The following is a 22,862-nucleotide window of genomic DNA, read 5'->3' on the forward strand; positions in this document are numbered from 1 at the left end:
AAACAAGTACACAAGGAACCATTTGAAAGTCACTGAGCCATGAAACTGAGCCATGAAACTGAGCCTGAGGCTCAAATTCAAAGAAAGTCTATGTAGCACATCCCAAGATGAGGGATTTTCTGTTTTCTATTGCAGCAGTAAACATAAACACAAGGATACATGCTCCTGTTGAGTGAAGTTCTTAAGTACTGCAAGATACAAAACCTTATCAGGCAACACAAGTGCTCTCTGTAACATTAGTTGCCATTCCCAAAATACACAAAAGAACATGGCAAATTTTTTGGCTGCAATGAGAAATATTTCAATTACAATGCCTGAGCAAAAGAACAGAGACAAATTAAGACTTCTGCTAGTCACTGGAGGCCCAACTGAGCATGCACACACAGTGGAAATTTTCTGGAAAGTTTAAAATAATAATCACCCTCCATATCCATTTCTGTCTGCTTGCATAAAGCTCAGAGTCTCCATTCTGTGTAAACAAGCTCCAACCCATATACCATTGCTTTCTGAAAACAAGGCTAGCTATTCTGCCACATCCCCAAACAAGCTGTTACAGGACAATTCTAGAGAGTCAACAAGCGTAAAGATCTGTACACTGGGATGAGTAATGTTATATTATCTTTGGTGGGTAATAAGGAAAACATAAGCTCTTTTCAGTTAACTTGGCTAACTTGGAGAAAGCCTTCCTGTGGAACTGATTGCTTACAAAAGCCATTTGGTCCTTCCTGAGCAAAGTCACGCGGAACTCAATCACCCCTGAATCACTACAACAAAATGCGGGCCAGCTTCAACCTGCACAGCCACGTTTATCTTCGTGGTTTGGTGCATGACAGTTCACTCATTTGTATTTGGCCTCAGTGACTCTGTGCATCTCTGTGCATCACACAATACTTTCATTTATTCTCAGGAAAGAAAAGCCCATCCTACCTATTTGACTTCACTCTCTGTTGTCAACCTATTTTTTTACTCCAGGTAAGCAGAACCTTCAATACACCTTCAACAAAAGTCACGTAGTGCTTTGCTAAGGTGTCTTTTGCAAAAGGAAGAAAAAAAGAAAAAACATGACTCAATTTCTGACTCTCAAACTAAAGATCTCCCCTATGAAGATGCACTGAACCTATGATCATGAGTTCATGTTCCAGCCACTACAGCAGTAAGGACTTAATGATGTGAGTTAGCACATTTCTTACTGTATGGCAGTCTACTGAAAATATATCCCTGCAATGGGATACAGAGCTTTAGACTCAAGCAGCAAGTGCCTGCAAGCTGCAGTGAGTGAAGCTGTACAGCAGCCGATTCAAAATGATTCTCAACTAAAGCTGAAAACTCAAAATCAAGCAGAATTCCCAGCATTGCTGCAGACTTCCCAGGATGGTCTTTATTAGCATTTTCAACCCCTTTCTTCCATGTTAACATCAGTACATCTACTTATAATGACACTTCTGAAGAAATCAACCAATTCCTAAGAATTAAAGCTTTTTAAGTGACAACCCATTTTATTTCAGAAAGAAACACAAACAATCCTAATTCAAAATAAACAACTGTGATTCCTGCATGAAATGAAACCTCTTTGTAGAGAATGCAGTATCTGTCGCAAGCTGAAAAAAGCTCTGCTTAACTAATAAATACATTTTAAATCTTTTTTTAATTAGGTTTTAACAAACAAAAAATGTTAACTTACTACAATCTAGAGCAACAAAAGCCTTAAGGAAATTGTATTTAATATTAATGATTTCCACTGTTAATCAAGATGTATGGTTTAAGAGACATCAGAGAAATCCTTTATTACTGAGCATTACCACCTGCTCCTACTGAAGTTGATGGGAATTCTTTTCAATGTCAAGGCTCATCCACATGCTTAGAAGTCAAAGTGTCTCCTTTATCTTCACTTGCTATTCAGCCACTCATGACCAAAATAAGCCCATGATCCCTAGGTGATCTTGTAACTACAGAATAACGAACTGCTGGAGGGCAAAAGAGGACAGAGAAGAACACAACTTCTTGCATCACTTTTTTAAAAATAGTGAAGAGGAAAGTGTAACTTTTCAAAACTAGTGATGAAGCACCAACTTGTCTCCTCTAGGACTCACACTGAATGAGCCAGGAAACTGCACTTTACCTAGCACCACGCACAGAAAGGTTCAAACCTGTAACTGTATGGGCACAAAGAGTGGGTGAGCATTTCAGGCACATTACTGGGGGAGAGAGGGGGGGGCAGCTGATGTGTGCCAATGTGTCACTCTTACCATATTCTCATGTCTATGAGAGGTTTTGTCTTAGAGCAGTTCCTTTGGCAGTAGAAATCCCCTGTTTAAATAGCTGTTTTGCATGTGTTGAAATTGTGTGGCATGTAGTTATTCAAGATGTGATGTTTTTTCTGGACATGTCTCCATCAACATAGTACAGGTGAAAAGCAAGTACCTGCACATGGTTACTCCCCTGGGGCTCTTACCCCAGGTATATACCCCAGGTATTATCATTGCTCCAGACTACATTACTTGTTTTGTAATATTAGCTGCTATTCTTAAACATCCATTCCCCAACATACACACAGCTTTCCTTACGAGACAGCCAAGTTTAGTTCCAGATGAAATTAGAGGAAATACAAGAGATGGAAAAGTCTGAAGTGTGAGTTTACAGAGCAGTAAATGTTACTTAGAAGCACATGGAAATTGACATTATTCTTTAGACTCCCTGTCACTGTGCCCTTGTGAGCATGCTGTCTCTAAACTGTTAATTAAATAGAGGTACAAATTCTTAAAAGACAGAAAAAAAAACCCTTAATTTTGAATGTGTTAAAATAATGTTCATGAAAACACATAAGATCAACCCAAAAACAAACTACAGTAAGTAGTTTCTGCTCTGGGAAATCTCTTCCTATCATGTTTAATACCCATATTTCTCAAAGGTAATAGAACAGAAGCATTTTACTGCCTTTTAGTTTTAACCTCAGAAATGTAGCTGGTTATTGAAGGAATGAGTTCAGGGTTTGCCCTGAGATAAAAGCTTACTTACTTCATTATGCTCCAAGCACCCAATCATCAGCTCTGTTAGGATAACCACTCCAGTCCTTCCTACCCCTGCACTGCAGTGAACCACGATAGGAGGGTTGCAGTTGTTGCTGCTGTCCAGCACGCTGTTGGTGTGGCGACGCACTGACTGTATCTCCTCTAAGTAAGCTGCAGTGTAAAACACAAAGTTGTAAACATCTGTATGTCTGAAAGTTGAAATTAAAAAAAAAAAAGTCATTCTTTGTCAAAAAGAATTTATATTTTCTACAACATACATTTTTTTGGCCAGTATGTACTGAACAATCCCAAATCCAGCAAGTGCCAGCTGGTTGTCAGTTATTACATAGGAATCTGCTCCTTTAAATTAAATTGCGGCTTTTAAAAATTAAATTCCATTTTCCCCTCTGCAAACCTCCAGGTCCCTTAAGCATATGATTCTAGATATTACTTACAGCAGTTTCTGCTATTAACAGGCTAGGATCAAAACCCTTGAAACTACTCCCTGTCAAAGCAAGTATCTGATGGGATGTGGGCAACCATCTGCCCTTTTAGCCACCCTCCCTTCTTAGCAAGGCTGAGTCTTACCCACCTCTCTGCGTAGGGGTTGTTTCTCAACAGTTAGCTCTTCTAAGAGCTGTCTTTTTTCTCCCAGTCATTTCTTGAAAGTACACAAATCAAGAACAGTTGGTGCAGCTGTCCTAGCATTGTTAAAAGCAATCTACTGTCAAGCTACACCATCTTAATATATTGGAAGCTCACTTGGCTGGATGAACACTCTATACACTATAACTCAAGATCTTACACACTTGGCATCACAGCTTTGCAGCCCAAGCTGTCCTTTCAATACAGACAGACAGGCTGTGGCTGGAGGCTTACCAGAATCAGAAAAGCTGCATTTTAAAGCACAACATGAAATGGGACTGTATGTAGTGGCAAACAATGGGGCAGAGGAAACAGGAACAATCCGTTTCCAATTACTGCCATGCCTAACCACAGCTACAGGGGCTGGCAGGAGGAGCACAGTACAAAACAAGCCAGGAATTGGGCAGTGAGAGCAAACTCAGTATGTTTGCCTTCAAGCCAGAGCCCATGACTCTCCTTTGTCAAAGCCAGAATGGCTTTTCTATGATTCTTTCCTGGTGACAGAACTGGGAAAATAACCTACACCATGCAAAGGAGAGAAGATCACTAAAGTACCGTAGCTGTGTGAAGACCCAAGTAGAACTCATGAGCCTTGCTGACAAAGGGTTCAGCTTCAACAGGGCCATGCTGCAGAGGCTGCAGAGCTAGTACGCCGTATATATACTTCTTGAGTGAGAACTTAAAAAGCTCTGCATCACATTCCATTGTAGTGCCAGAGAAGTGATTTTAGTTACATTATGTTTGAATTCATATTACTTACTGTAATTGTGTTTACTACTTGGTAAGAAGTACAAAATCTTATAAACTCATTACAGATGAACACAGTGGCTACATTTGTCAGAAATGCATGAGCTCGGACTGTATTTAATTGTGAAGACTCTTTGCATTGTGTGAGTACATGTGGTTAGAAGAGTGGCAGTGTGTTCAGACTAACTGCATTTGGAATAGAGCTTTTTGCTCTTCTGAAGCAAGTCCAACACCTCTGGACTACCAAATACTGGCTGTCAGCAGTCAGAGCCTCCTACAGAACTGGAGGAATTGCGCTGTATTTCACTAACATCTGAGCCTCTCTCACCCAGACTTTTCTAATCACATTTCCATGCAGCCTAATGTCTCATGCACTCATTAGAGCTAGGCAGTGGCAGTAATTTACGCTGACAGATCAGCCAGCTGGGACATCCTTTTATTTGAAATTATCTGTCTTTAGCACTACTGTTGCCTCTGATTTTTCCTCCTGTTACATTCTTCCAGAATGAGACCCTCACCATAGGTCCTACCTCTTGAATCCTACTTCTTTCATCAAATCACAGGACAGTCTAACCTAGTTGAGGCATCTCTATACCGCAGTAGTAAACATTTAAAGTCAATTACAGCTCTGACCAGGGGCAGTGAACTGAATCCAGTGTGAATAACCTTTTGTTTGATATCTTTTATCATGCAAGTTCAAGAATGCTTACATAAAAAGCCTTGAACTTCATCTGGACATCCATGGTCTGGCCAATCAGTATACTGCAAATGCCACACTGTCTTCTCATCTCCAGAGAGCAGATGCTTGACCTTCAGACCAGTGGTTGCATAGCAGCCGGAGTCTGTGCGGAACTTGGTTGTCACCTTGAACTTCCCATAAGTGGCTGAGCTGTGCTTAGAGCCCAGTTTAGGCCAATAACGATGACTCTTACTTCTTCCTCCCTCCTTAATATCACACAGACACACACACACACACACACAAAGAAGAACAACAGTAGTTAGTTGCTGCAAACAGAGAGAATAGAACTCTGCAGATAAGCTAAGTTTTCATATTCTGAACTACCAGAATAGCAGGGAGCACCCCATAAATAAAGTATCCATTAAAATTCTCAGTCATGTATCATATCTGAATGTAGAAGAACAGGAATCAGAAAATGTTTACATAGGTAGAGCAGACACATTAGAAATGTTTGAAGAACAAACTTGCCTTGGAGCAAAAGCCAGCTATTGTCTACAACATCTCAGGAAATTTTCTCCTCCTAGGCAAGTCTTTCCTTTCAATAGAAAGGGATTCTCTACAGCAACTTCTAAGTATCTGTTTTCATCAGCCTTGGGAACTGGACAGTGACTTGATGTGGTATGGCACTCCCTCTGTTTGTTAAAAGCAATCAGGCATAAAGTTGAATGCAGTGTTAGTTAGCAAAATGTGCCAGTTTTTATAACGTAGCACATAGTTCTTGGATTACAATAGAAATAACTGTTTTGCTTGGCATAAGAAGAAAAGGATTTTTTATTTTTTTTACGTGGACACTTATACAGAAACAACAGCTTCTAGTGTCTTTTCAGCTGATAAGAGTGGTGGTATGCAGAACTGGCCTTGGACAGGGTGGAAGCCTGTGTCGTTTTAACCAGCAGCAGTTTAGCACTCTCACATTCCAATGGAAACATCTTTGTTTTGTTTGGCCAGACTGGAGTGAAGCAGGGAGAAACGGGTGTTCTGCTAGCTTCACTTTAGTACTTGCCAAAACAAATGTTAGAAAGTTACAAAATACAGTACTAGAGCAGTCCAGGCGTATGTTCAAAGAGAGTAAGAGGAAAAAGGACTGTTGATGGAAAAACAGGTTAATGGAATGGGAAGCCATGATAATGGAAGACTGACTCACATCAGAAAGATCCATGTTCTGTGATTTTACATACCTCTTCAGCTGTGACCATGGCTATAACATTCACCCCCTGTTCCCATACCATCTGCCAGAAGTCATGGCACGTGTGTGGCAGAGGTCCTTGGGTAGCAATGTAGTGCCACTCCTCTCCGCCTACAGTAACCTGGGATGAAGAAAAAAGAAAGAAAGCAAAAAAAAAGTCAGTGCCCAAGTTCTCAGCAGCACTTGTGCCAGAACTGCCCTTTAAACAAAAGAGACCATAAGAAACCTTTGCTTTTTTCTTCCTCTACTGTTTTTCAGAATTCTGAACATGAACCATCCTTTTGATAAGAGCAAATCTGACAAAACACAATCTTTTGTGTTTCCACGTCCTTTCTTGATGCTCATAAACATGAAGCTTTCAGCAAAATGTCATCCATTCTTCTTGCCATTGCATCTGGATTATTCAGACGAAAGTATTTTGAGGCCCTGTTTCAGAGATGGCTTAAATACAAATAAGCAGCTGACTGACTTCCCTGGGCTTTGTGACAAACCCATGATGAACAAGAACTGAGCACCAGGAAGTATCTGCATACGTTTAAAAGACATTACATTGCTGGAAACGAACTCACAGTAGTATAGAAAACCTGAATGGAAATAATAGTTTGCACTAGGGCAGCTAAGGGCCTCCACTGTTCAGGGTCTCCCTCAACTATTTTCCACTCAAGCAAAAAATAGTTTCTTAAACAGACTCTTACTACACTGATCCCTGTTGAAGATATGGCCAAAAACGCTGCAGTTATGCCCACACACACAACAAAACAGACAGGTCCAGCTAGAGGTGAAATCAAGACAGGCTTCATTTCATGTTTCCATTCCTCACTTACCTCAAGTTTTTCCAGTTTAGAAACTGCCATCTACTTATATAGTAAATCCAGCTGGAGTCATGTAAGTCTATTTCCCCAATACATAACTGGATTAAAATCTTATGGAAATATTTATATGCATGACAGCATGCAATGAAATCATTTTTGGAGCACATAAATCACTTCTATGTGTAAAATATATATATGACTGATTATTTGCTATATACACATCAGAAAAACTTACAGAAACTGTTTTTTTAACCAAAGGTGAAAATAACCAAACCACTCTGACACCTACTAGATATCAAAAGTAAAAGGAACAGTTAAAAAAAAAAAAAAAGAAAAAAAAAGCAGTAAAAAAAAACCAAAAAACTCAAAACAGATGAACTAATTAGTTTGAAAAGCTAAAACATTTTTCCTTTGCAGACTAAGAACTTCTAATTGTATGTCAGTCCAGAGCCACTTCTCACAACGAAGTTGTAAGTCCTGAGAAGATTTATAACAACAGTGTTGACATATCCATAGATATCAAGGTGCAGGTGGACAATGCCACCAGCAGAGAGAGGGAGAGCTCAATCATTCTGACAGGTTGAAGCATATACTACATTTACAGTACAAACGTTTGAATAGCTTTTCAGAAAGAGAATCAAAATTGTTATTCCAATAGCTGTTCTTGAAGCTGAGTTCCTCGGGTGTTTGCACCTATAGCTAGCACAGTGTTTGTATGGTAACAAATCTCTCACTGCACTGGAAACAGTATTCAATCCTGTACACTTAGTTCTTCCATTTCATACTCTGCATCAGTCCCCTCTGGGACAGAGGGTTAAACACTACAAGCCCAATGCAAGTAAGCTCCTCAAGCTCTTGCACTAGATGTAAATAAAATCACTACAGCATCAATGTACACCTTGCACTGCCATATTGGTTCACAGTCACATGCGGTATGGTATTACTGAGCTTTTCCAGTTAATGCTGGTCTGACTCAAACAGTCAGATGAAGTGGTCTTAAGAACTTAATCCACTAGTTTAATTATGATATGCATCTCAGGTGTAGGTGAGTTCCTTGAGTCTTCACTGCAAAGGTCAGTGGTAAATAAGCAGAGAAATACTGAAAAACTGTACAGCTCGCAGGTCGTGCGATGTGAGCTGGAATCCTGCAGGCATGGATCTTATCAGGATGATATAGGAGTTTGTCTGCTGACTTCTGGTCCAAATATCCAGCCTCCTGGCACACGATATGAAAGACCCATAAATAGTCTGAAGGGAATGTGATGCCTGGAATGTTTACTGCATTCTAATGCCCTGACTGCAGGATATTAAAAATTGAACATTGGGCTGCAAACACACTGTGACACTGAGGTAAATTTTGCAGATGCAATTTCACCTTCTTAGCAAAAGAACATCTGCTTGGCTTCAGTAAGCACCACTTGGAGTGCAAGAGAAAAACACTGGCAAGGACTGCTGTCATGTGCTGAACTATTTGTGCGTGTTCCTGGTTGCTCTGTGAATGTGAAATGAGTACACATCCAACACTGACACTCAAGGTGAAATGTGGACTCAGAACTGGCCAAGAAAAATTCTTTTCAGGCTAGTACAGGCTTGTGGGAATAATTTATGTTAGGAATCTCAGGATTTTATCCTCCCACAAAGTAGATGAAACATTATGGGCTCTGAAATCCATCATCGTACCAATCCCTGATTATGCAAAAACTCAGTATCTGCTACCTACCAGGCTATGGGAGAGAAAGGATAGCCAGCCAGGATTCTGGTTCAGAAACTGTTTTGCTTCAACAGGATTTAGTACTGTAAACTACAACCAAAGAGGCCAGCTATTCTCTTTAAATTTTAAGAGGCTTTTACTCCAGTAAAATGTAATGTTTTGTTTATTATTAATTTCTTTTTAATTTGGGTTCTGACAAAGATAAAAAGCAGAGAGCCCTCTCTGACAACAAGAGTATATATCAGCTGAAGGAAAGGTGTTAATTCTCCCAGGATAGAGCAAAAACCAGCAAAGAACTTTGTGAATTGTTACTGGAAACTTAAAGAAAAGCAAGCATCTGCAGCCACCGCAAGATAGTTAAAACTGTTAAAATTGGCCATGTTCATAGAGTAACAGAGTCATCTCATATCTCAAGTTATTTCTACATTCAATTAACTAGGAGAAATCTGGCTGTCTTGATAAAAACTTATTTTGAAACACTGAAGTCTAATGCAGTACCCAAGCAGGAATACAGAGATTTCATTACCATATACCAAATATTGCAATATTTATGTGCACATCCTGAAATATTTATGCAAACATCCATATACCTATTACTCATAACAGCACATGTTTTCTTTGGACACTGTAAATATTAGGGCAGATTTAACTCATGTTCATGAGGTTTATGGAATGCAGCATCTCTTTCTACATGAGCCATCAGAGACCAAGTTGGCAGAGACACACGTAAAAAAAGTAAGAATTCTTCTCTAAAATGAATTCCAAGTCTCTAGAAAATAAATCAACTCATGCGTGTTAATTGACGTGGGACTTTACAGGTGCCTATGCTGATGTAGGTGTACAATGATGCACCCTGTTTTAAGTTACCTTTTTTAAGTTCCCAAATTACAGAAAATACTACTGTACACCCAGAAATGCAAACAGAATTCTAACATACCTTCATTTGCAATACAAAACCCAAGAAAGCTTTTACCTTTATATGTGAAGCATTGATATAGCCTGTGTTATTTTCTTTGGTCGGCACCAGCTCCACTCGGTTCTCCTCATAAGGAACAACTTCCCTGATGCGGTTGCGCTCAGTGTTTTCAGGCAGGACAGCAGTGGTGAAGATCCCATCTGCCTTTTTCTTTGGAATCTGCTCATATTCTGTAAACACCATCCCCTCTTCCAACTTCCTCTTCAAGATTTTGCACTTGGATTTAACAGAAAGTAACACCAATTGATTAGCTCTTCTTGACAGAATGCCCCATCCATCAGTTCTTTGGATTTCAACATATAACCATAATGTTCTCTCTCTCTCTCTCTCTCCTCTTTTTGGTCACAGTTATCTGAGAAAACACAACTTTCTCTATTTCTACTGAATGAAACAAATAAATTTTACATTTGCTATTTTTAAGATGCATACCATACAAAGGAAAAGCACAATATGGATTCAGTATGAATTTGTATGTAATTTCTCCACAATAGATATTTGTAAAAATATTTAAAATTTATCTTTTATGAAGATCACACCAAAAGACATGAAGGAATAAGCCAGTTTCAAAATACTGTGCAACTTGCATGTATGCAGTTTCTGTGATTGAACAAAACCTCACCTACATGCAAACCGAGGCTGAGTTCTGTCATATGCATAACAGACAAGATAAGGCTGGAAAATTCTGCTCAAAAAGCCAGAAATATTCGTAGCAAATATCTTTCAAATCTTAACAGCAGAAACTGTTTTTAATTTCTGAAGTTCCAGATACGTGTGCATACCCAGATTGCAAACATTAGGAGACAGACAATTTTTTTTCTTCAATTCACCTAGAGACATTATCTGAACTCGTTAGTTGTATCAGAACATGAAACATTCCAAGGATGGTATTTTTAGGTACTCCCTGATCAAACAAAAAATGTGCAAGATTGAATTTACAGCTTGATCTTATGTGATGCTGACAGACGTGAAATGGTGAACAGCCCCAACTCTCACTGACTTCTATGAACACTGAAGAGATTTAAAACACTTAGCATCAGAAGATGTGCAAGTGTTAATTGCAGACCTTTGACATTTATGACTCTGAAAATGGTTATGAGAAATTGTTTCATATGCTAAATCAAATGTTAATATTTTAGAAACTTCGTACTGGGAACAAAGGAAATGAACAACATTTCATAAGCCTCCATCTTACCCTCTCATCCATTGGCACCTTGGCTACTTCATCCTGGCTGTCCTCCGGCACTGGAACCCTAGCAACCGAAAGTCCATTCAGTGCTGCCAACATCAAGGGCCTCTTCTGGGCCTCCAGGCCTGCCATCTTCTGCTTTTCTAGATTCTTTTGGCAAGAAAAGGCACGTTTTCATCTCTGTGTGATTATTTATAATGCCAGTAAAATGCTGGAATGTTTTTTTAATCTCCAAAATCTGCAACTTTCTGGCCAAGGAATGCAGATGATCACCATTAGCATCGTAAATTCAAATACAACCTCTATTCTTCCTGTTATTCCTCAAAGGCCTGCTCCTACACGAGCACAGAATTTTAATTTCAAAGGAGCAATCCCAGCTTATAATACAGTTTACGTGCCATCAGAAGACATACAAATACAATCTCGAGCATTTTTCTGCAAATGCTGCTCTGAACGTAGGACACAAAACACATTACCCTGTACATTTAAAGTAGCTCTACTGCAGCCAAGACACCTGGGGCATCTTTTAAAAAGCAATAATTTCAATCTATTCCAACATAGCAATGTATTACAGAGAAGAAAAACTATCCTGTGTTAATACTTAAAATGAAGTCTTTTGATGCACTCGGTTATCATGGTGATTCAAGTAGTACCCATGATGTGCTTTGCACTAAAAACTGAGGTAGGGAGTGGTACTGTTTCTCACATTCCTGCTTTGTAATATGCTGCAATATGGCAAACCCGAGTACAGATTTTCAGCTCACCCTGCTGCCTTCCTAATGCCTCCGGGAGACTGAGAAAAGAGACAGAATCTCCAGAATGAGCAAAATTATGAATATTTTACTCTGTTCCTTTCATAGTTCTTTCTCTTAGATTTGGAGGAAGAGATGAGCACTAGGGAAGCCTGGTTCTCAGCATGCATACAAAAGCTGTGGTCACCACATGGGCCAAATTCAGCTCCTGGAAATACAATACTGAACCTGAAGACCCTCAGACACAGCATGTTTTTTCAAAAGCTTGAGAAGTTTTTCACCACCAGTGCTTTCCTCCAGAACACTGAGTAAAAAGAAACAAAAAGGCAAAACAAAAATCCAAAAACTCTTTGCTTTCTTTTCTTATTAGACTTTCACGAAGGAGGAAAATGCAAGTCTTTTTCCTTTCTTTTTTTCTTTTTATGACTCTTTACAAGCTAAAGCCTGTGTTTGAAAGATTAAGGTTTTCAAACCATCACTGTGTATGTATGTGTAGTATGGGGTTCATACAATAAGGGAACATTTGCATGCCTTAAGACACCTGAACTAAGCTGAAACCACCTTAAAAGTCTAATGCTAAGGCAACTAATTTACTTTAAAAAAAAAAAAATAATTAACAACTAAAACATATTTTAACCAAAGGCTGATCTGCATCTTTATTCAAAGGAGCACTTAAGCACCTCTAACCTCTCAGCTCACCTTCATTCACATTTTTGATTCCTTTTGATTTCTGCAGCTCAGCAGGTTTTTTTTGTTTTCTTCCCCAGAAGTTCAAAAGAGCCTGTACACTTCTTGTTCACCATATCTGCCGTATTCACCCATGAAATATTATGTTTTATATTTGGGTATCTATTTTATTTTTGAAGGTTAAGATGCTGCATGGAGTAAACTCAGTTTCCACGATACAGCGTAGAGGCCCAAGTTTAACTGCTAACTATTCCATAAGTGTAAGAATCACTAATGAATGAGAAGCACTAAAAACAATTTTTCTAAATTTCTTTGAATATACAGTAGTATGTAAATGTAAGCATATTCCAAACTCCTTCCTTCTGTGACCCACTTGGACACTTCATTAATTTCCTTCAGAAATTGCTTAGGAGCCAAATTCCAAAACAAAGAACAAACACCCTGTTTTCTGTGACTGCAGTTGTACTTCCCAGAGCATAACTTCAAGCCACAAGTCACATAAATAGCTTCAAAATACAAGTCACTGAAATGCAAGCACACCTCATTTCTCCCATTGCCTCCAGTGGCACTGAAGCCTTTAAATACACAGTTTTTATTCTAAATTCATCCATAGTTTATGTCATAGGTGTGTACAATACTGTCATACCTGAGTACAATAAAAAAATAAAAATCCAGATCCATGTAATTGTAGCTGACCCACTGGGTCAGCTTTAAGCAAATCAATGTTTTCCCACCTGTGTGTTCCCCACAGTTCACATGCCAAAAGGCTGTTAGGTCAGTAAACGGACCTACATGATTACCAATTCTCAAGATGCCCCCGCAACAAAGGAAGACACTTACCCTCATCATGATTTCTCTCTCTATAATGCTGTCCTCAATAGAGAACATTTCAGACACAGGTCTTTCCTTGACAGGTTCTTTCTTCACCCTCTCCTTTACACTTGTGAGGTCAGGCTCTGAGATAGAGGGCCCGAGCGAGGACCCATTTATTGCCACTTGATCTGTCCGAGACACACTGATGGCCTTGGAAGGCCCTGGCCTCATGGCCTTGGCCCTGGCTACGGCCACGGAAGCACTAATATGGTCCTGCCTCAAGGCTCCGTTGCTGACGCTTTTACGAGGCCCGGGATATTCTGGAGGAGGTTTATTTGGTATTCTAGCCAAGGCAGCTTGCAACTGAGCACTGTACTTCATGTTCTCATGGAGGGCTCTTATCTGTGACACAGACTTTGCGGTTTCTTCTTCCTCTTCACTTTCGCTGCTGTGTATCAGCATTGTGGCATCAGAGAAGGTCTTTTTGTGATGGTAATGAAGAACCTGTTGAACTTCATGCCCCATCTGAACCGACTCTTCCGGCTGCACCTGCTCCCGCAAGGTGTTCCTGCGTGGCAGAGGAGCATTTAAAGTTTTTAAGGCCATGGCTTCTATACCACGTACCATATTGCTGATGACTTCCAAGCTGTGGCGCTTGTTCACAGCCGCATGGTGCTTCACTGCAAGGAGGGGTTCGCTGACCTCCTGCAGCGACTGGCGGACGACCGGCGAGCTGTCCTCTTGGAACGTCTTTACCGAGAGCTGGACTTTACGCGTGACCAAGTCCGGACTGCTCCCGCTGACATACTTGTGCCGGTGGCTTGCAAGGTCAGGTGTGCTGGTGGCAGGACGTGGGCGCGGGTACGGAGGCGGGGGTCTGAAGAGATAGTTCTTTAACATATGAGCAGTATTGTAATTCTGGCTGCTCTGCAGCTGCATGTTAGCCAGTTCCGGTGTGCTGACCGTGTGTGATATGGCACTGGCTGCTGTCTTATTCTGCACAGCACTGTTAGGGTTCATTTGGTCAGAGGGCGTAACAGGCTTGTTGTAGCTACCACCCTGAGGCCCGTAAGTGACCGTATAAGGATGCCTCTCTCGAATCTCAGGTTGACTGTAAACTAGGTCTTCTGGCTGGTTGTAAGCATGCGTGTTTCCAATATTGAGATTCCTCAAAGACTGACTTTGGCTATCAATCTGGATCACTCCTCTCTTCATTTGCCTCATGACAGTTTCATAATCTGGAGTCGGTCGGTAAGACGGGACTATGATTGCACTATGTCTGTGGCTGGGGATATAGTCTGCTCTCATGATGTCACTTCCAGGGATGCTCAGGTTTGAGGACATTGGAGATGCCTGAATGAAGTTCTGTGAGCGATTCAGGGAGTTCATGCTGTGTGCGCTGCATACGCTCCCATTGGGTCCATTACCATTCAAGTAGCTGAAGTCCACTGGACACCTGTCCAAGCTGGTCTGAGACCTACAGTAGAAGGTTTCTTCATTTCCATGAAAAATGCTGTCTGTGTAGAGCAGAAATAAAACATTCAAAGTTTAACATACAAGGACTTGTTATCAAAGCTGCAAATGCAGTCTGCACCAATGATTAGAGAGACAGCTTAGCGTACAGCTGCAGGGAACATCTGGTCTTGGGAGCATCCTTGAGTCATAGAACTAAGACGAAATGACTTCCATAAACACTCCCAACAGTTAGCAAAATACTGTAGCTCAGATGCTTGTGGGAGGCATGAAAAGGGAAAAAAGGAAATGTTTTTGCCTGGCAAGGAAGAACAGCATCTCTCTTAGCACCTTGGAAGGATTCACTGATGCTATTTTTTTTTTAGGAATTCAGTGCTGCTAACCTATGCCAATCCTGAAAATGTTATTTTTTGTTGTTGTTGATACACTGCTCTCCGTTACCCAGAGTAGTAGATGATTGTGAACTTGTAGATTCTTCTTCAAACCAGTCAACAGTTTTAAGGATTGGAAGTACAGGGGTATCAAGACCAAGGAGGAAAAAAAAAAAGGAAAAACAACAAAAAAAGCCCCACCCTACAGATGTGTTAAAAATATTAGTTCAGCAAAGGCTACATAAGGTGGAATGAAGACATTAAAGATGATGTCAGGAGTCATAACTTTACTGCAAGACAGTCCATGTCAAAAAACTTGTAAGAAACAAGTAGCATCTCCCAAGCCTCTGAAACTAACTCAGTTCTTCAATAATTTCAAGAAATTTGCAGCAAGACTGAATTAAAAAAAATTAAAAATCACCTAAAATTAAAAATATCCCCCTCCAAGATGCTGTACTTAATAGTAAAATAGTAGTGCCTACTAAGACAAATTCATATATATATATGTAGTTCTTCAGGTAACTATATTGATTAGCTCATTTCAAAACATACCAAATTCTTTCTTGAAACTAGTCAGACAGCCATAACTTCAGAATACTATCAGGTATGACTAAGAGCTCCTCTACCAGTGAGAGCACTTCAACTCTAGTTCTCAGGAACTGCAGAGAACGTAGCCAAACAGACCTGGCTGCATGTATTCCAAAAGGCAGCATGGGTGTGGTTAAGGGTGTGAAACTGAACGTGTTTAGAGGCTGGGCTCTATTCCCAGCCTTGATCAAAGTAACCTGGTGCAACCTCTCAGAGGATTTATTTGTTAAACATGGGGGTAAAAGTGGTTAACTCTACTTCAATCTGTAAGTATAATGTAGGCAGACATACACTGAGTTCTGTCACCATGGCACACAGATTACTCCTGCAACAAAAGATGCTCTGCTGTTTCATTTTCCTTCACTTCATTTCTCTCCCCACCCCCAGCTGGCATTGCCTTTGAGTTCAACCATCAGATTTCCTTTAGAAATTATTTTTCAGCTTGCTGAACTGGAATGCCAAGTTTAAGGTCCATGTAATCATGCAGAAGTATTTTAGAACTGAAATTTGACTTTAAACACAAGATTTACTGTAGTAGTAGCTTCAAGAACTGCTAGCTGTCCTCCAACATGATCACAGCAGTACTAGAAATCTAGATACAAGGAGTAGGAGTTTGTCTGCATGCACATACAATTAAGGTCCATCTGAGGTAACACATATGCTCTAAGTACCTTGTGAATTATGTGTTTCAGTGTAGTGATCTCCACACTGGACATGCATAGGAGGCAGTATAAATGGATGTTGTCTAGGCTGAAATAAAAGCACAAGATAGAAAAGGATTAGGAACTCGGTTTGCTACAGTTTTTGCAAATGAAATGTAGTAAAAGTAATTCTCTGCCCTCCCCACCAATTATTTCCTACCCAGCCAAACACACATGCTCAACATGTGTAAATTCTTAAACTAAAGTCCAAAACTGACCAGCTAGATGCATTTATAGCAAACCACTTCAGAAAACAACATTCAGATTCCCATCTCACTTAGAAGATTTGAGAAATTTATAGAAAGTCCCAGTCCTTGAAGAATTAAAACAAGCAAAAACCAACACCCAAAAACCTAATTGGGTCAAAAGCTGAAGATGGAACAAGCTCAGGGACCTAGAACACTGTTATATAAGCAGCATCAGCACAGATGGACTTAGAATCTAACTGCAGGTAACTTGAATACTGGATTCAATAAATAAAAGCCTTTTTAACAGAAAAGGATCCCAGAACTCAGCATTAAATCAGGAGAGTTATTTACAGAGAAATAAGTCACAGTTGATGCCATATTCTACTTTGTCCAACAGTAAAGTGATACATTGTGCAATTGCACTTCACCACCTGCACTGTAATGTCCTGTCTGGAGCTGCTGAGCAGTTTATGAAAGCGTGCTTTGATATACAAGGAGAGCAGGGAGAGAAGGAAGATGCTCTTCTCTGTTCCTTAACAACAGAACAAGGGATTGTCATCTAAGCTGATTTAACTAGTTCAAACTATTAAGGAATTCTTTGGATGCCCAAGGTCAAAAAGAAACACCAAATGATTTAGTTTTGCATGCACATGCACAAAATGAACACCAAGCAAAAGTTTGCCAATGAAGAGGGGGTGGGGAAGGGGTTAAATTTACATTTCCTATGTAAATGGGGAGAGAGAATGAGAATCAAAGAAACTGAGTGCACATATGAATTCTTGCATATGAAATGGCTGTTAAGACAGGGCTGGAAGATAACAGGAAATATTTCTGCTACATGAATTACTTTTAAGGGTATAAAGCCCTATTCTCACTGAACATTTTGGGCAAAGGAGACTAATCCTGACAACCCATATAGGAGAGATTAGCTGGGAACAAATCAAGATGTTTGAAAGCCTAGAAAATGGAAAAATGGTGGGTGGAAGAAACATGGCAGGAGAGAGTTACTTCTACTGGAAATTTATAGATCTGGATCAGATAGTTGCCTTTGTTACACAACCAGACAGTACTGAAGCTGCCTGCATATATGCATATGGTCTGGGCTTTTTTTTTTTCTCTCCCTTTCTTTCTTTTACATTTTTCTTTTGTCTTAACAGTATTGAAAGCTTTCAGGCATGGAGAACTTCAATACCCAACTTATGGATCACTTGGATTAAAAAACAACAACAACAAATATATGACACATATGGAGGAGGATTTGCTGTGAAAAGAAAGTGTGAAGTGCCTTAAAATAATAGTTAATAGGATCACCACAATGTCAAAACCATATGAAAGGTCTTACTGTGAAAATAACAAACATGATTCTCAGTCAAGCAGTACAGCCTCACTCCAAAGATTCCACTTCAATTACCATTCATGCCTACTGATTTATTACTACACAAGACAAGTGAATATGCAGGCGTATAAAAGTGCATAGAGAGCAGAAAACAGCCAGGAGGGCTTTCTTTTCTCTTTTTTTTCCTTTTTCTCCTCAAAGAGAATGGCTCAGACAAGTTAGCAGAACAATTATGAACACATTAAAGTTCAACACAAATGGTCAGCAGCCCCGTTCAAGTTTTAACAGACAAGCCCAATTTTGATCCTCCTTTTTTTATTTTTTATTTTTAAATTTGTTGCCCACTTCAAAATAATCAAGCAGTGGGATTTGGTTTTCCTCCTAACAAGTAGATTACCTTTATCTGTATCTAATAGAAGGCTCTCTCGTTCCCTTTGTGATATATCTGAGGTTGTAGCATAAGAACACACAGCACATTTCATTTCTTCACTTTAATTTTTTTGTTGCCACCTCCAGGGGCCAGATTAGCAGATACTGAAAATACTTTAGGAGTGCTTAAGAGAACGTAATACACAACCACTGTGTATTGTATTAAAACACCCCAGAAACAAGCTGAGAATGAAAGGATAAAGAAAGCTGAAGCCAGCAACAACAGGTTTCCTGCAAATGGCTGGGAAACACGAAATGCAACTTTTACAGCTAACAGGCTATGGCAATGCATGTGCACTCAGAAAAATAGTCTGCACTGAAATCTGCAAAGATGAAACTATCCTAATATCAGTACTGCTTAGTCTTAGTTTTGGAACATTTTTGCTAGCAGTTATCACATCCTGAGGACATCAAGAAAACATTCCTGCCCTTATAAGCTTTCTGCTCACTACGTACCAGTGCTCTAAGGGATCAACAGTGTTGCTACTCAACGGGGTTCTGAATTACTGTGTAAGAAATAACGACATACTGGATGTTTAAATTAGATTCAAAAAAGCATCCTTAGAACTGACCAGGCCACGGGGGAAATATTCCCACGCAAATACTCTTTTTTGTCAAGATTTCAGGAAAAAAAGTTTTTTGTGTTGTTTTTTTTTTTTCTTTGGTCAGAATTATAGTATTTATCATTTCAAATGGAAATGAGCAGACTGAAAAAAAATCTCCAAAACAGTCTCAGATTGTTGATAAAAATTTTACTTAAAATACCACTGACTTCATAGAGAGAATAGGCACTCAAGTCTAGAAACAGAGTAAACTGAGTTAAACTAAACTAGATTTTGTACAAAAATCAAATCATTGAGAAAAACAGAAGAAGCTGTAAAATTAATGCAGCAAATGGATCTCAACATATTCAGCAAAAGATGGCTCACAGTATTTCTAGGTGTAGAGGACTGCTTTCTTTAGAATACAGTGTCAATCCAGTAGAAAAGACTCTTAGTTTCTGCAGGGCAAGTAAAAATATAGTTCCTTGAAGACTGTAATTTTAAGAAAGTCAGTGATGATATTATCCAGTTAAACTAATCAACGTGGGCAGCCACACCCCTGAAATTCATTCCAATCACATTGCCTACAACAAATGATTTTATGTTCTTATTTGAAATTTAGAAAGTATTCCATCTTACACCATGTCCCATCTCATCAGAAGAGGTACAGACACTCATAAAGGCTGCACCACAGTACGTACCAAAGATGATCTACTCCAAGTGGGCCGTCGTCGGATAGGGGGAGGAGAACTTGATTGTCTGTGGAAGAAAAAGTAAAGAGAAATGCTAGTCTACACTATTTCAATTCTAATTATGGAATGAAGGGGAAGAATGAGAGATGAAGGATCTGTAAATACTGCTCATTTATGAGATTAAATGAATGCAAATAAGATGAACATATTTTAGATCTCTCTTTAAATACAGTATTCCAATTCCAAAACATACATGCCTTCTATTGATTATTCTATTTAGCTTATTTGAAAACACAAGAAAAAAACAACTGAATCAAACAAAAAAGTCTCTTAAGCAATAAAAACTGAACATGTCATACAGGCACAGTCTTAGATGACTTAATGTGAATACTAAAAAAATACAATTTCATGAAATTCATAGCAATCACTCCAAAGCAATGCACACAGATCAGGAGGAAAAAAGCAACTGGTTAATACCAGCAGGACCAAATACAGTGTTAGAATAGCTACGTGAAGTGGAAGGAAGGAGGAATGTGGAAGAAAGAAAATGAAAAAAGAAAAGAAATACTTTGAAGGAGGCAGAAATATAGTGCTTACGTGAAGAGAGGAAAGGTGGAATTTCTCCTCCTACAGTTTCTGATCTGGTGAATGATGTTATGTGCAATTAGAGGAAATGCTCACAGGAAAGCAAACAACTACAATTTTAACATAGAGGTCAGGAAAATTACTTGGCTAGAAAACACACAATGCCATATGCAGTCATCAATATCTGTGGCCCTAACAAGAAGCTGATACCACATGAGACCGAGGTAGGAAGGAAAGCAGTTCTAGTGGCAGAAATACATTCAAACACCAGTTATTTCTTCCACTGATCTCTTGATGTTCCCTATCTTTATTAATTCAAATATCTGGAAGCTGTATGCAAACCTGATACACCCTGTTCATACTGATACTCACATACTTATGTCTCAGTGTTCAGAAATAACCATGAGTAAAAGCTATTGCTTCTACAGTTTAGATGATTAACTGGAATGGAATAGTGCTCTCTGCTGACCCCAATAAACAGCTTTAAAGGGGAAATAATTCTCAGACAACGAATAATGGCATTTTGTTTTCTTTTCTGACTGTCACAGCAGAGATAAATGAGAACTTCCTCTGAATTCAATTCTTCCCAAAGTATTAACTTTAACACTGGGCTATTAAAATGCATTGTACTCTGCTAATAAAGACCTTTTCTGGTCTTCTGCTCAACTTCCAAGGGCAAGCATTATCTGCAATCTAATCAACATCTTTTTCTGTATGCAAAGGTATCACCATGTGTAGTTTACCTCATCAGTCTCTCCAATACTTGCAATTCACCATATGTTTATATATTACGTGCACATGTAATACTAGAAAGTTAGACCTTCCAATCATCCCTTCATCACTGGCTTAATTTTCCAACACAGTATTACCCAGCTGAATAGATTGGATGTCCACCTCTAACTAGAACTTTTGATGAGATTTCTTCATAGCCTCCTCACTGTCTAAACTTAAGTTTTGCAAAGGATTCATGATCCCACTGCTATACAAATCTGGCCTATTTTGAAATACTCACAAAACACTCGACTTATTAAAGCTAAATTTGTCTCAAACTAAAATTGGCCATGTGCTGGTATAAAAGAAGCATTCTCAGCTGATAAACTTAGTTTTGACTTACAACTAGAGTCTTATGAATTCCTCCTTCAGTTTGAGTGAATACACCTGTGAGAGAGAATGAGCTCATGACCAGTTTTTTAGTAAGTGCTCAAAACAGAGCCTATAAAAGACTCTGGGTTCAGATTTAGTCTCTGCTGAGTTGTGTTTGTATGGCTATGTAAATGAACTTCCACAGGTCTTCCCCCTGCTTGGTGCACATAAGAAGCAGATTAATTACGCTACCCAAATTAGAAGAGGATATCCTGTGTTTTCCACCAACCTTACTTGTTAGATACATAGCACATCCTTAAAATGCTACTGTAATTCATATTTTGGCATATTAACATAAGTCACCTTTCAATCCATTTTATACTAGCACTCTGGGTTGTTATGAACAGCACAGACTAAAGGCTTCAGTTCATTATTCTGTCTGATTTGGTTGTTTAGGGAGCAGTACCCAACAGAGCTCATACATCCAGCCTCTGCGGGCTCAGAATTAAATTTTTACTTCATTCTTCTGTTCTAGGTAATGGTTAAAACAAGAAAGAAAAAACAGCAAAGTAGAGCAGGATAACTGACACAAGTGACTAGGAAAAAACAACAAAGCCAGACACACCAAAACTCCGAGCACTTCCAAAGCAGGGTGTCAGAATACAATTCTGAGGAAATACTCACTCTGTGCAGATTTTGTTCTGTTTGTAAAACTTATGTCTTGCTGCAAACAATCGTGAGATATATTTAGCATTTTCAAGATCATCCTTTGAATGCAAGGGAAACAAAAGAAAAAAAGAAAAAATGCATATAATCATTCATTTTGTTATTCTTACTAAGAAATAGCAAGGGTTCTACAAATCCAATCATAGTAATGCTTAGTAAGGTCTGTCATGTACAGAATATGCCTGCCAAGAACATGTCTAGTGCCCTCAAGAATGTTTAAGGCATTGAATTACTGAAGTAGTGCGGCATGCCTTCGCATGCTGCCTCTTCACTGCGGGGTCACGATGGAAGGAGAAAAGGACAACAGAAAAAATGGCTGCAAGTTGCTGGCTCAGTCTCTACACTGGCTTGGTTCAGTGAGACGTAGATGATTTTAAGTGCAGAGCAACACTGCACTCCTTGAGTCCCAGCGCATGCACGTGTGGGAGCTTGTCTGCTGCTCCTACAGCTTCTTATGCTGCTATTGACATGCCAGTATGACAGGCAGTGTGGCACCATGGATGTTTCACTGAACAAGCACTTCAGTTTTTTTGCAGAGTTCCCAGCATATTATTACTTAAGTGTGTTTAGAACTAGAATTTGAAAGGTTTTTAATAAATATGCTTTATATAAGCAGATTTCTTGATAACGCTGATTAGATCTTTTTCTTACTGTGTGAAAGAGCACATTCTCCTCTTTGTTGATCAGCTCTAGAATAATTGAAGACTTGTTATGTGCAATATTCCCAATGTCATTCCACCTGTGGAGTAAAAAAAATGTGGTAGAGTTTGCCAACACATACATTCAAGCATTTCACAAATGCATTAAGTATCCCTCAGTCAACATTAGTCTTGCTTTATGGGAAAGCTTTTTCAGTAGCTGTTTGGTGAAGAAACATGGCCAGGAT

At 39.3% G+C, this 22,862-nt stretch overlaps 1 protein-coding gene across 1 annotated transcript in view; it reads right to left on the minus strand.

Moving 5' to 3' along the window:
* Positions 1–22,862, minus strand: part of PTPN14 (protein tyrosine phosphatase non-receptor type 14) — a 103,141-nt gene that overhangs the window by 2,977 nt on the left and 77,302 nt on the right. The window contains exons 9-18 of the mRNA XM_048936055.1: positions 22,628–22,715; positions 21,935–22,017; positions 19,592–19,649; positions 16,366–16,444; positions 13,290–14,779; positions 11,017–11,160; positions 9,822–10,040; positions 6,318–6,446; positions 5,111–5,345; positions 3,016–3,179 (exon numbers count right to left, since the gene is read on the minus strand). Of these exons, the coding sequence (XP_048792012.1) occupies positions 3,016–3,179; positions 5,111–5,345; positions 6,318–6,446; positions 9,822–10,040; positions 11,017–11,160; positions 13,290–14,779; positions 16,366–16,444; positions 19,592–19,649; positions 21,935–22,017; positions 22,628–22,715 (2,689 nt within the window). The remainder of the gene's footprint in view (positions 1–3,015; positions 3,180–5,110; positions 5,346–6,317; positions 6,447–9,821; positions 10,041–11,016; positions 11,161–13,289; positions 14,780–16,365; positions 16,445–19,591; positions 19,650–21,934; positions 22,018–22,627; positions 22,716–22,862) is intronic.

Source organism: Lagopus muta, chromosome 2, assembly GCF_023343835.1.
Source record: "Lagopus muta isolate bLagMut1 chromosome 2, bLagMut1 primary, whole genome shotgun sequence".
Classification (NCBI taxonomy): Eukaryota; Metazoa; Chordata; class Aves; order Galliformes; family Phasianidae; genus Lagopus; species Lagopus muta.